The sequence below is a fragment of the Mirounga angustirostris genome, unplaced genomic scaffold (assembly GCF_029215605.1).
Source record: "Mirounga angustirostris isolate CCGP_5_RB_7025 unplaced genomic scaffold, mMirAng1.0.hap1 SCAF_9, whole genome shotgun sequence".
NCBI lineage: Eukaryota > Metazoa > Chordata > Mammalia > Carnivora > Phocidae > Mirounga > Mirounga angustirostris.
In genome coordinates this window covers 95,918,574-95,932,209 of record NW_026991717.1, presented here as the reverse complement: position 1 = coordinate 95,932,209, position 13,636 = coordinate 95,918,574, and the positions used below count along the sequence as shown (strand labels likewise).

The 13,636-nt window shown below is 40.9% G+C and overlaps 1 protein-coding gene across 4 annotated transcripts; it reads right to left on the bottom strand.

Moving 5' to 3' along the window:
• Positions 1-465: 465 nt before the first annotated feature.
• Positions 466-13,302, bottom strand: LRR1 (leucine rich repeat protein 1). Of its 4 annotated transcripts, none has more exons than XM_064571002.1 (4): positions 12,926-13,302; positions 8,190-8,288; positions 6,213-6,934; positions 469-3,104 (listed from the first exon to the last, which is right to left on the bottom strand). In XM_064571002.1, the coding sequence occupies exons 2-4, from the start codon at positions 8,250-8,252 to the stop codon at positions 2,864-2,866; spliced, it is 1,026 nt and encodes a 341-aa protein (XP_064427072.1). In that variant the 5' UTR covers positions 8,253-8,288; positions 12,926-13,302; the 3' UTR covers positions 469-2,863. The 4 variants fall into 4 exon arrangements, with proteins under 4 accessions (XP_045756744.1, XP_064427072.1, XP_064427071.1 ...); XM_064571001.1 differs by having other exon boundaries at positions 470-2,410; positions 12,780-13,301; XM_045900787.3 differs by having other exon boundaries at positions 474-3,104; positions 12,780-13,299.
• Between the last annotated feature and the right edge of the window lie 334 nt (positions 13,303-13,636).

The following is a 13,636-nucleotide window of genomic DNA, read 5'->3' as shown; positions in this document are numbered from 1 at the left end:
TCTTTACTTTTTCTGGCCAATTTCAAATATATGTGTTAGGTTAATTCATAATCACAATTGATGAGCTGCTGGGAAAGGTCTCAATCAGATTTTGAAAAAAGTAAATGAGGATTAATTAGGCAGACTGAGTGGGGCAGAGTATCCAAGTTGGGGTATAAAAAGAGCTGACTTGGAAGTTAGTGTCCAGTAGGGAGGACTAGCCATATATAGATATTTAAATAAGAAATGCAGTTCCTCAGTTACACTAGCTACATTTAGTGCTCAACAGCCACATACGCTGACTGGCTAGCCTATTGGACAACACAGATACAGAATATTTCCATCAGTTTTTTTGGACAGCACTGTGTTAGACTGGTCCTGAATGTAAGGCAGCAGTTTAAAACTGACTTCTAACTGCAAGACATTCTGAAGCTAGTGAAAAAAAACTGAGTCCATGATGGCATAAACTTTTTTGATTCCTTTAGAAGTTACTCTGGGAGATACTCAAATGTTACAACTTCGTGGTTATTGGGAGGTTTGAGAAAGTACACAGTTACCACTGAAAATGGAATGGAAGGCTGAAACTCAAAGTGAGCCTTGTAACCCATGGAAGGCAAAACATGAGTATCAAAAGCAAAAAGTGACAAAGGGTATGGGTTGTGAGAAGAAAAATTCTGCATTTTGTATAAGAATTTTTAAGTTGGCCTAGATATTTACATGGGATGGCTGTAGATGAGTAATGCAAAGGGCTAGGGTGTAGGAGTAACAGCTGGTTAGCACTTAGTCCCAACATAGATACATCTGCATTTGTTGATGAAAAAAGTAACTTTTGGGGCACCTGAATGGCTGTCAGTAAGCGTCTGTCCTTGGCTCAGGTTATGATCCTAAGGTCCTGGGATCCAGCCAGTTTCTGGCTCCCTGTTCAGCGGGTAGTCTGTTTCTCCTTCCTCTGCCCCTCTGCCCCCTTGTGCACACTCTGTCTCTCAAATAAAATCTTAAAAAATAATAAAAACAACTTTTTCTACAAGAACATTTAAAAATCAGATACACACAAGTTAAATATGCCACAATACATTTTTTTTTTAAAGATTTTATTTATTTATTTGAGAGAGAGAATGAGAGAGAGCACATGAGAGGGGGGAGGGTCAGAGGGAGAGGCAGACTCCCTGCGAAGCAGGGAGCCTGATGCAGGACTCGATCCCGGGACTCCAGGATCATGACCTGAGCCGAAGGCAGTCGCTTAACCAACTGAGCCACCCAGGTGCCCTGCCACAATACATTTTTAAAAGAACCATGTTTTAATGTAGTTACATAATATTTATCGGTAATCCCTCACCATTTTGAGTTTAGAAAATTCTAAGATGTTTTACTTAATTATAGAATTCTTGGTTTTAAAGAGTAAAAGTGAATTAACTTTAGAAGGCGTATAAAGCCTGGGCTTAAAATCTCTGATCTGGGTTCATGGTACCTCCTAGGGTAATTTGTGAGGATTAAATAAAATACTGTATGTAAAACACCTGGAACAAAGATGCAGCTAAATGACAGCTCTTTTTATTTAAGTCATTTTTGCATTATATATGATTTTTTTAAATGAAAAACTAAAAATTACATAGAAATCTTTTGCGGGAAGAACTTAACTGACCACAAGAAATACAAATTTAAGGTCACCCAAGAATTACTCTGGACGAAAGAAACCACTCTGAGAAGAAAGTATGTTTTGGAAATCATATACATAAAGTTTTAATAAAAATCTTCTAACAGTTAAAACAGTATTTACTCAGGAATATTCGTAATTTCAGAAAAGAATAAAATGCTCCAAATAAATATTTTAGGATAGAGGAAGTAGTTAGTTACCCTAAACCATAAGAAATAGTCTTACACAGACTACCTGTAACTCCAGGCCCAAAACAGCAATGATATGCTAACACCTAAGAGGGTTTTCTCCAGTAACTTTTACTCTTTCACCTCCTTTGTTCCCAGAAACCAGTTATGAGGCTATTACAATGATCTAAAAAAGAGGCTGATCTGAAGGACCATGGGAATGAACAGAATGGAGCAGTTCTGATTCCATTTTCCACAATTCTTTCAAACAGCTTCATTTTCCATTCCTTCACCCTAATTCAAATCCTCATCATACTATAGCCGGTGTATTACCACTTTTTAAATTAAAAACATAAAAATATTAAGTGACTAAAATAATAAACAGAAAAAAGTACAACCTTCAAATACAGAATGTAGTCAGTAAAAAGTAGCAAATTTCTATACCTCCTACCCAACCCTAAAACCTTGTTCTAACTCTGAAAAGTTAAAAAACTTAGAAATCACAACAAAGATGTAACATTATAAAACTTATAAAAGCTGAAGTCTGTTTATCCCAAAGCAACTCCAACTTTATGCTTGAATATAGAATTCCATATGTAGAATAATATACCTGAAAAACACAAAAAGGGGTATGCTTATGTAGTTTCATACCAAAGTTTTCACTAAAATTTAGACTTAGTCCTCCAAGATATATTTTCTACATACAGGAATTCAATTTCTTTAACCAAAATTCAAGAAGAAAATTGATAAGAAAATTCTATGACTGGAGTGATAGGGATCAGTATCTGTTTAACATTAAAAGATAATCCCACAACCCATTCTGGAAACACTAGACTGAAATCAACACAAGTGCAATAAACTGATAGAAGTTTCCTCACAATAAAATTAAATAGATTTTAATGAAATTAAGGTTTTACAGTCAAATGATTGAATATGTTAGAGTAACACCTTCTTCCCCTCAAGTACACGAAAGGCTTCCCTTTCTCCAGTTTGACAGTTAAACCATAAATGAATCCCAAACTAATCTGTAACTAAATGGAATTTCTTTTTGTGGTATCACCTATTACTTTAACATATCACAGGAATTTACATAACAGGCTAGAGAACAGAAGTAAGAGATAACAGGTGCTTCAGTACCACCCATATTATCTACTAAGACCACAGTGTGAGCCACAGAGTGTAGATTCATGGTAGTAGTTCCCTGAATAAAAGAGTTTAGACAGATTCTTCCACAAACACAGGTTTTTGCAGTATCCAAATCTTGGCAAAGATGAAAAGGAATGATATGAGAGCCATATGGAATCCTATTGGAAAAAAAAGTTCAAAAAATATTTTTAAATACATTACTAGATTCAGGACTTCATGTATTAGGTCATGAATTACTGGACACTGAATTATAACCATGGAAAAATAAGATTACTCTATTAAGTGACTCAGTATATTGTTCTCTCTTCCAGTTAAGAATGGGGAAAATATACTAAAAACACCATATGACATATTGTAAACCAAAGAGGAGCTATACTACTCCATAAAGTATCTTTCAGCACTGTCACTTAATAGCAAAACGCATGGAATAGAATGAAAAGAGTCCTTTATGGATCTACACTGTATGACCAGTATAACATGATCGTTTAAAGGTACAGTTCTGTTATACAATTCTCATAATGGTAATGGGGAAATTACTGACTTCTGTGAAGAAACATTTATGTAAATAAACCCAAATACTCTCCTAGGCATCCACTGTTGCAAAAGGGACTTTTAAACTGTGAAACAGATTTAAAACACATATTGTTTGGGGTATTTGTTTTACTTTACTAGCTGAGCAAGTAAGGCTGATCTCACCTTGCTTAAATCACTCACCCTCCTACTTAAAACTTCCAACGGTGCCCAGTGCAATTAAAATCAAGTCAAACTCTTTACCCTCATCTATGAGCCACTATAAGATGGTCTCTTGAGGTTGCCTGCCCATTGTCCAACTCCTTCCCCCAAATTCAACCATGCCCCAAGTCACTTTGTCTCCCACAGAGTCTATTCTTTGTTCTCTAATCCCTAGCCTAGGCTGGCACATAATAGGTGTTCAGATCTTTTTCAACAAATAAATAAAACCTACTCATAATTTAAACCGGGGTTCAGCAGCCCTTCTAGAACAAGTCTGAAAAGATACATATCAAAAAATAGTTTCCTTTTCATAGGGATTAGGAACCAGCCTTGTCTGCAATTCATTTTTTTTCACATGTACTAATTTGTTGCTTGTATAAATAACAATCTTTTTAAAAAACTGTGCTAGGGAGATGCCTGCGTGGCTCAGTCAGTTAAGCTTCTGCCTTCGGCTCAGGTCATGATCCCGAGGTCCTGGAATGGAGTCCTGAATTGGGCTCCCTGCTCAGCAGGGAGCCTACTTCTCCCTCTCCCTCTGCCTGCCGCTCCCCCTGTTTGTGTGCTCTCTCTCTCTCTGACAAATAAATAAAGAAAATCTTAAAAAAAAAAACTGTGCTAGGAAGTGTCTACCACATGTTTATGTTAATCTTTCAGGCTGTTGGCTATAGCCTAAGGAAACAGGTTAACAGTTAAAAACTGTATTTTCTATCTTAACATAATTTAAATGCCCACATATTTTTCTAATAGACCATAACTTTGTTTGTAACCAGTAGTTAGGGCAATTTCTTATAGCTTTGGATCTGTATTCTTTTTATAACAAGTGGGCTGAAAACATGCAAAATTATACGTTAGTAAAAGTTAAGGTCACATTAAAAGAACCTATATCAGGAGAGGTCAAGTTTAAAAAACAATGTAAGTACTACAATGCTAAATCATTCAGCACTAACAAATTATTTTTCTACCTTCCCTATTATATCATATTTTGATCACCTATTTTTTCTTTCCACTTTTCTATGTTGGATGTCAGTCCTGAGCCAGCCACGTGCCCCTAATCATCAGAATTTTTAAAAGCTGCTCAGGTGACTCCAAATGTGAACTAAAGTTTGAGAATCACCACTTTAAACCAAGAGCTCTTAAATAAAAATGGTGAGGAGGGAGGATTGGATTGATTTCAGAATCTATGATCATTATAAAGCTGTATGCAAAATTCTGTGTATTTTTCTAGGCCCATAATGTCTGTTTTTTTTTTTTTAGACGTTTTCCCCAATAAAAAACCAAACCTGTCTTTGAAATGTAGTCTTCCTACTATTTTATAGGCACTTGATAATAATTTGGTCTACATCTTAGTCTCCTCTATGAAAGATGCATGAACCAAATGAATAACTAGAGTTTGGTGTCTCATGAAACCAAGTGCAGTTAGTGTTCAAAGACAAGGAGAAGAGAACCAATAGCTATTGAGGCCTACTGTATGCCAAATACTTTGGCATTACATTAGCTCCTTTATCTTCACAATTATGTTACGTGGGTATTATTGTTCCTATTTCACAGATGAGAAAATTGAATCAAAGAGTAACTTGCTAAAGCCATACTAAGGGGTGAAGCCAGGAATCAAACTCAAGTCTGATTCCAAAGACCACACTTGATGGCTATGCCAGACTGTAGTTCTCAAACTTTAGAGTGCCTGGAAGCACTGATTAAAACACAGAGGGCTGGACCCACCCTCAGAATTTCTGATTCAATAGGTCTGTAGTGGAGTTGAAAACCTTGCATCTCTATCAAGTTCCTAGGTGATTCTGATACTGTTGGTCAGGCTACCACACTTTGAGAAACAATTGCCATTCATTAAGTATTAATTAAATGCCTAATATATGGTAGGAACAGGGGAATATCACATTTTAGACCCTGGGGAAACAGTGGGTAATAAGACAAAGTCCATGCCCTCATGGATCTTACATTCTAGTGGGGAAAACTGACAGAAAAACAATTGTTAAAAAAGATGTAATGCCGGGTAATAAATCCTTTGACAAAAAAGTCAAGCAATGTAAGGGGGTGGGGGATCAAACTAAATAGAGTCAGGAAAGGCCTTTCTGGGTACCACTGGGGAAGAGAACTGGATGAAGTGAGAAAGTGAGCTATGGAACCTTCTGGAAGAAAAGCATTCCAGGGACGCCTGGGTGGCTCAGTTGGTTGAGCATCTGCCTTCGGCTCAGGTCATGATCCTAGGGTCCTGGGATCGAGTCCCGCATCAGGCTCCCCGCTCAGCGGGAGGCGGCTTCTCCCTCTGCCTCTGTCGCTCTCCCTGCTTGGGCTCTCTGTCTCTTTCTCTCTGACAAATAAATAAAATCTTTAAAAAAAAAAAAAAAAAAGAAAGCATTCCAAGCAGAGGTAAGGAGCATCAAGGTCACTGCAGCAAGGGGTCAGTTTGTGCACAGCATTGTAAACTACGTTAAAGACTGTGACTATTACAATGAGGATGATGAGAATACTAGAATGCTAACAAAGATACCACATTTCATGACTACTAAAAGTCTTACCTATTACATAATACGGCTTGTGCAGAGGATTCCAATAAAGTTAATGGCGTTTGAAGCATTATAAGTGGAAGGACTTTTGGTTGTTCAAAAGTATTTCCAAAAAGATCCAAGTACTCAAGGGATAAATTTTTAAATTCACTAGGCAAAAAGGGAAGCTTATTTCGAGCTGCTGACAAAAAACGCAGTTTTGTCAACTGTCCCATCTTGAAAGGAAATCGAATCAATTCATTATCATCAAGTTTCAAATCTGTAAGTTCTCGGAGATGGCAAAACTGCACAGGGAGTGCCTTGATTTTGTTCTTGCTGAGATCCAAACTCCGAAGTGACGTCTGGAGTGTAGACTGACACAAGGCTACACTAAATGACTCCAAGTGATTGTCATTCAGGTTAAGTTCTTGAAGATGGATGAGGTCTCCAACTGTAGCAGGAAGCTTTTTTATATGGTTGTGACTCAAGTCTAATTTCCTTAGGTTTCTTAAGCAAAGCATACGCATATCAATTCGGACAAGCCCACAATAAGAAGTCTGAAGATGTTCCAGAGAATATGGGAAGTTCTTGCTTAGAGGATAGTCCTTTTTGGATGTGATAACCATTTTAGTTTTCAATTTTTCAAATTCTGAAGTCTTCACTGGTGTGAAGGTTGAAAGTGGTACTTCAATATCACAACCTCTATGAGCCAGTCTCACAGCTGAAAGGAAACTCTTTAAACTACTGGAATTGGCCTGAATAAATAAAAATAAGTCGTACAATTATAAACTCCATTTTAGATAATACATGCATGCTAATGCATCCTATAACAAATTCTGTAAAGTTATACATGCAAAATGGTGCAATCATTTCTTGAAAATGGCTGTAAAAATAAATTTTTAGTATTTTATTTTGACTAAAATTCAATATAGATACAAAAACTGAAAATTTTTGAAAAAAGATTATGTTGAAAGACACACTCTAAATAAAACCATTCAAAGGGGAACCAAAAGGGCATAAAATAAGACGAGAAAGCATGAAAAGATTCCACTTAAGACTTGGGTTTGAGGCGCCTGGGTGGCTCAGTTCTTAAGCGGCTGCCTTCGGCTCAGGTGATGGTCCCAGGGTCCTGGGATCGAGCCCCGCATTGGGCTCCCTGCTCGGCGGGGAGCCTGCTTCTCCCTCTGCCTGCCGCTCCCCCTACTTGTGCTCTCTGTCAAATAGATAAATAAAATCTTAAAAAAAAAAAAAAAAAAAAAAAAAGATGGGTTTAAGATGAACTGAGACAGGGCACCTGGCTGGCTTATTTGGTGAAGCCTGCAGCTCTTGACCTTGGGGTTGTGGGTTCAAGCCCCACATTGGGTGTAGAGATTACTTAAAATCTTTAGGGGCGCCTGGGGCTTAAGCTTAAGTCCGTTAAGCATCTGACTCTTGGTTTTGGCTCAGGTTGTGATCTCAGGGTCACGAGATCAAGCCCCACATGGGCCTCCGAACTCAGCTTGGAGTCTGTTTGAGATTCTCTCTTCCTCTCTCTCTGCCCTTCCTGCTAGTGCTCTCTCTAAAATAAATAAGTAAATCTTTAAAAAAAAATTTATTTTAATGGTTTAAGTATTTTCTAAAATGATAATAAACAAAATAGCCCCCAAATTTTCCTAATTGCATTTTATCTTCTTTTTTTACACCAAATTTAGATTTGCAACCTGATTATGTTGGCAAAATGTAGACTTGTGCCACTGGCCTGATAGAGTTCCCCTCTAAGAACACTCTAAGGCTCTCTGGAGCACAGAAGTAAGTCATTCTCCTTCCTCCCCATCCTGCATAGCCTTACTAGGCTCTCTGCACCTTCAGAGCTGGGCCAGCATGCCAGAGAAGCTGCCATTGCTTCTTCAAACACATCTGCCAAGTGTCCATCCCTATTCAGCTAAGTGGGATATCAGGATGCTCAAACAGCCTCTTCTATAAAGAAAATACAGCCAACCAACCTAACCATTAATGTTTTTCATACCATACCTTACTTAGACAGATATCCACAGGAGGCTCCTTTAACCGAACAGTAGCTTTCCCCTCATCCATAAATTTGGTGAAGAATTGCTCAATGTTCTCCTTTAGCTGTTTAAAACCAATGAGAAAAAAAGGACAAAACCAGGTATTGTTATTCAATAATATTTATTACAACTAGAAAGTGCCAGTCACTTTGCCAGGCTTTTAATCAAGTCTGGGTGTTTTGTGGTTTTAAGTTTTAGTTTTAATTTCATTGTTTTTTCTTTTTCTAGCATTTGGGTAGCTACATTTCTTATCTACCTTCTGGTAGATATTACTGTTTTATCAGCCCAGTAACCCTTTCCTGTTAATCTCGTTTGGGAGAAGGCTCCTCTTCTCCCATTCCAACTATGTGACCGTAGTAGGAGCTGCCAATAGTAGTTACTTGCCTTCTTAACTTCAGTCCATTAGTCTCGAGTGGACACACCTCCCACAGGATTATAAACTCCATGAAAGCAGGAATCTTGTTTCCTTTGTTCACTACTGTATCCACGGAACCAAAACAGTGACCAACACATAACAGGTGCTCAAAAACTTTTTTTTTTTAAAGATTTTTATTTATTTTTTGACAGTGAGAGAGACAGCGAGAGAGGGAACATAAGCAGGGGGAGCCGGAGAGGAAGAAGCAGGCTTTCCGCCGAGCAGGGAGCCAGATGCGGGGCTCGACCCCAGGACCCTGGGATCATGACCTGAGCTGAAGGCAGACACTTAACGACTGAGCCACCCAGGCGCCCCATGTGCTCAAAAACTTTTAATGACAAATGTTGCTTTGGCTTTAGACTTCAACAGCTATTTGCTGAGAAGCCACTCTGTACCAGGTACTATGACAGGGGGCTTGAAACAATAGTAGTGAATAAAACCAACATGGTAATTACATTTATAAAGTTTATAAAGCTGTCAGTCTGATGAAAGACAATTATTAAATAAGTAATTACAAGCAACAAATATTAAGATAAGGGAAGTACAGATTGCTCTAAGACCTTATATAGCAAAGGAATCTTACCTGGTCTAGGGAAAAGAAGGTGACCTTAAAGGTGAGAACTGAAGGATCAGGAGATGTTGAGCAAGTGAAGATACTGGGGAAAGAGAGGGAATAGTACACCGATAAGGAAAAATGTATGCAAAGCCTTGAAGGCAAGAGAGTTCGGAAGCTGTGAGGAGCTGAAAGTTCAGTATGGCTAAAGGATTCAGTGAAGAGGCAAGTGAACCTGGACAGGTAGAGGCTGAATGGTGGAATATTTTGCAAACCATGTCAAGAATTTTGGGGCGCCTGTGTGGCTCAGTTGGTTGAGTGACTGCCTTTGGCTCAGGTCATGATCCTGGACTCCCTGGATTGAGTCCCACATTGGGCTCCCTGCTCAGTGGGGAGTCTGCTTCTCCCTCTGACCCTCCCCCTCCATGCTCTCTCTCTCAAATAAATAAATAAAATATAAAAAAAAAAAAAAGAATTTTGGATTTTATTCTGCAAATGATATCCACTGAATGACTTGAAGCTGGGAACATAGATCTTCATTTTACTAAGTTCCCTTTAACCACAGTGTAAGGGGCGCCTGGGTGGCTTAGTTGGTTGGGCGTCTGCCTTTGGCTTGGGTCATGATCTCAGGGTCCTGGATCAAGCCCTGTGTCAGGCTCCCTGCTCAGCGGGGAGCCTGCTTCCCTCCTTCTCTCTGTCAAATAAAATCTTAAAAACAACAACAACAGGGGCGCCTGGGTGGCTCAGTTGGTTAAGTGACTGCCTTCGGCTCAGGTCATGATCCTGGAGTCCCGGGATCGAGTCCCGCATCAGGCTCCCTGCTCAGCGGGGAGTCTGCTTCTCCCTCTCCCGCTCCCCCCTCTCATGTGCTCTCCCTCTCTCATTCTCTCTGTCTCAAATAAATAAATAAAATCTTTAAAAAAACAAAACAAAACAAAACAACAAAAAGCACAGTGTAAGAATGAACTTTGGGGGAGGGGAGATTGGGATGGGGCTGGGTAGAGATAGGAGTACCTTTTAAGAGACTAGCCAAGCAAGGGGTAATGGTGGCTTAGACTGCATGGGGATGGAAGGAGGTATGAAAATCTGAAAGATACCTAGGAGGTAGAATTGAAAGGATTCAATATTTTATTAGATACGGGAATGCAAAAGCTTTAAGGTTTCTGGATAGAACAGAGCACTATTTTTTTTTTAAGATTTTTATTTATCTAGGGGCGCCTGGGTGGCTCAGTTGTTAAGCGTCTGCCTTCGGCTCAGGTCATGATCACAGGGTCCTGGGATCGAGTCCCGCATCGGGCCCCCTGCTCAGCCAGGAGCCTGCTTCTCCCTCTCCCACGCCCCCTGCTTGTGTTCCCTCTCTCCCTGTCTTGCGCTCTCTCTGTCAAATAAATAAATAAGAATTAAAAAAAAAAAGATTTTATTCATCTATTTGAGAGAGAGAGAGACTGAGGTGGGGAGGGGCAGAGGGAGAGGGAGAAGCAGACTCCCCTCGGAGCCTGACTCAGGGCTTGATCCCAGGACTCCGGGATCATTACCTGAGCCAAAGGCATATGCTCAACCAACTGTGCCACCCAGGCACCCCAAGAGCAGAGCACTATTTAATGAGTTGCAGAACACCATCAGAAAAGCAAATTTAGGGGTGGCAAAGAAAATTAATTTTTGGATATCTTAGTTTGAAATGCTACAACACATCTAAGTGAAGATTTCCAATTGATGAGGTTCAAGTTGGAAATTAAGGGAGAGGACTAGCTAAAGATACAGATTTAGAAATCATAGTGAGATGGGCAGTAAGTGAACCATGGAATGGAAAAGTTGGTGTAAGAAAGATCCCCAAGGTTCTGCCACACTTAGCACTAATACCTAGTCTTCAGGACCCAGGACCAACACCACTTTAATTCATCCAACAAATGTTTACTGAGCACCTACTATGTCCCAAGCCCTGTGCCACCATCTCTTCTACAAAACCTTTCTCGGGGGCCTGGGTGGCTCAGTCGGTTAAGTGTCTGCCTTCAGCTCTGGTCATGATCTCAGGGTCCTGGGATCGAGTCCCGCATCGGGCTCCCTGCTCAGCAGGGAGACTGCTTGTCCCTCTCCGTCTGCCCTGCTCATGCTCTCTCTCTTAAATAAAAATAAGTAAAATCTTAAAAAAAAAAAACAAACCCAACTTTTTCAAGCCTCTGTAATCAAATCCATTTTGCTTTTTGATACTATACTATTCTACTTCTACCTTTATTATAGCATTTATCATAGCCCACCTTGTATTGTAAGCACTGGTTTCTATTTCTTCCTTTCTAGTCTTGGAAGGATAGTGACTAAATCAAGTTTATCTCCCACAGCATCTAGCACTGCATCTTGCACACAGTAAACCTTCAACTCGCAGTTCACAATAAACTTTTGATTAGGATTACCACCTACAATCATTAGTGCACCTTAAGTTTTAAGGAAGAGATCATTACAGCCTTTTTAAAAATAGACAATACTTGAGCTGGGCATGAAAGAGGTTTGGGGGAAGACGATGGTGAAGAGGAGACAATTCTTGTTATGAGTTGGCTTCTGTCACCTTACAGTTTTCTAACCTATAAAATGTTGAGTGATTGCTTAAGTCTTTTCAAAGTGAAAGATTATATGAGTTGATTCCATGAAGAGGGAGAAATTACTTACACTTTCAACTGTCTATATCAATTACTAAGTGTCTCTGAATGAGATGTAATAAACCCTTCCGTCAACTAAGAGTATTCACTGTGGAGTACAACACTATGAGGTCAATAATCCCAGAAACTGTATAAAATCCAGACAAGAGTCTGATGCAAGGGTGGGAGATGAGTTGCCCCCTCAACTTTATTTATAGTAGACACAAGGGTATTCCAGTCATTTTGACAAAATAACATAGTGCCCTGTAAAATGAGGAAAAAAGAATTTTATAAAACTTGTGTTTTGAAAATTCTATTTCAACTTTCAACTGTTTTTAGTTTACTACTGCTATGCAGATGAGAAAAAGCCCTGGCCCTAGAAAATCAAGTCTTAGGAAATTAAACATTTAAGGAGAAAAAAGAAAGAGAGAGAGATGCAGTAACCAGTAACATTAATAAAAATATCAAGATGCAACACAAAGCTTTACTGCTTTACTACTGTACTAATCTGGTCTAACGACCTTGGATACTATTCATCAGAACTTAAAGCCTTAAAAAAAAAAAAAGGCGAAAATACTGTGGGAGAAAAAAACTTATTGAACGAAAGTGCAATTATTTTACTGGTCCCCCAAACTGGAATGCTGTTTCATTTAAAGTTTAGTTTCACACAGGCCGAGTTTCCAGAGGCTTTAAAAGGGCAGGGTTACTATCTACTACTAAACAGAAAGGGTGTCAATTTAAAGCCAAAGAAATGGGAAAGAAAAACAAGAAGGGGCCCTCTCAAAAGCTTTCCTCTTTCGGGTCCACAGGCAGACGCCCAGAACTCGGGAGTGGTGGTGGGGCTCAGATATCCGCCCCCAGGACAGGCTCCAGCCTCTGGAACGGGCGAGCAAGCGAGACCCGAAGGGGAAGAGCTCATGGCCAACTCCCGAGGCAGGGCCGGTTCGGTCCACGCACCTCATAGCGGGTCCCGCGCTTGTCCTTCAGGGTGGAGATGAGCAGGCAGGGGGGGTGCGGGCCGCCTCGATCGCCCCGAGCCCCAGCCCGAGGCTGACTCCTGGGCGTCTGCTGACAGAGGCTCAACACCGCCCGGACACCCTTACCCCGGTTCCTCATTCCCAGAGCCGGCAAATGTCGACTGACTACCTCGACCTCGCAGTGCAGCTTCATTTCGCCCGAGCAGCGATAGCCAAGTCCACAACTCTGCTTTGAAACTGCCCCCTTCCCGCCGCGCCGCGCCGCCGCCGGGGTCCTGGAGCGCGCGGGCTGTCCCCGGATCTGCCTGCCTGCTCGGCGTGACAACAGCTCGGGTTTTCTCAGAACAGCGGCTCTATAGGTCTGCGGGGGCGACGGCCTTCCCTTTCACTTGCAGGGTCGAGTCCTCACTGTGGCTGCCGGTCGGCGGAGCGCGGATACCGGCCGCCTGAGAACTCGGTTCGCGCCTCCCGATGCCGGCGACTGTCGAAGGCGCAACGTCCTATCCCAGGAACGCTTGCGGCTGGCGGCGCAGGTGGTTATTGTTTGGGGCGGAGTTCTAGTTTCCGCTGTTGACACTTAACGGGTTTCCTGCACTTGTTGGGTCGTTGAGTTTCCCAAAGCGAAGCGGGTGCCCCTCTGTTAAAGGGAAAGTCTCTTTACCTACATAGCTTCGGAACTTGGGACTTTACGGGTTGCCCATTGCCAGCCAGGGCGCGGCATTTCCCGGAGCTGATGGATTGGTGTTTGTTTTGTTTTTGGTGGCTCCCCTCCGGAGGCAACACCTGTCACGTCAGAACTGAATTTGATAGGACAATATTTGACTTGGCAATTTCTGT

Excerpts from the sequence above, each read along its gene's own strand:
- LRR1 (XM_045900787.3), bottom strand. The coding sequence starts at position 12,992 with ATGAAGCTGCACTGCGAGGTCGAGGTAGTCAGTCGACATTTGCCGGCT. Across the intron at positions 6,935-8,189 it reads TGGATATCTGTCTAAGTAAG|GCCAATTCCAGTAGTTTAAA; the intron begins GTATGGTATGAA and ends TTATTTATTCAG. Across the intron at positions 3,105-6,212 it reads CAAGCCGTATTATGTAATAG|GATTCCATATGGCTCTCATA; the intron begins GTAAGACTTTTA and ends TTTTTCCAATAG.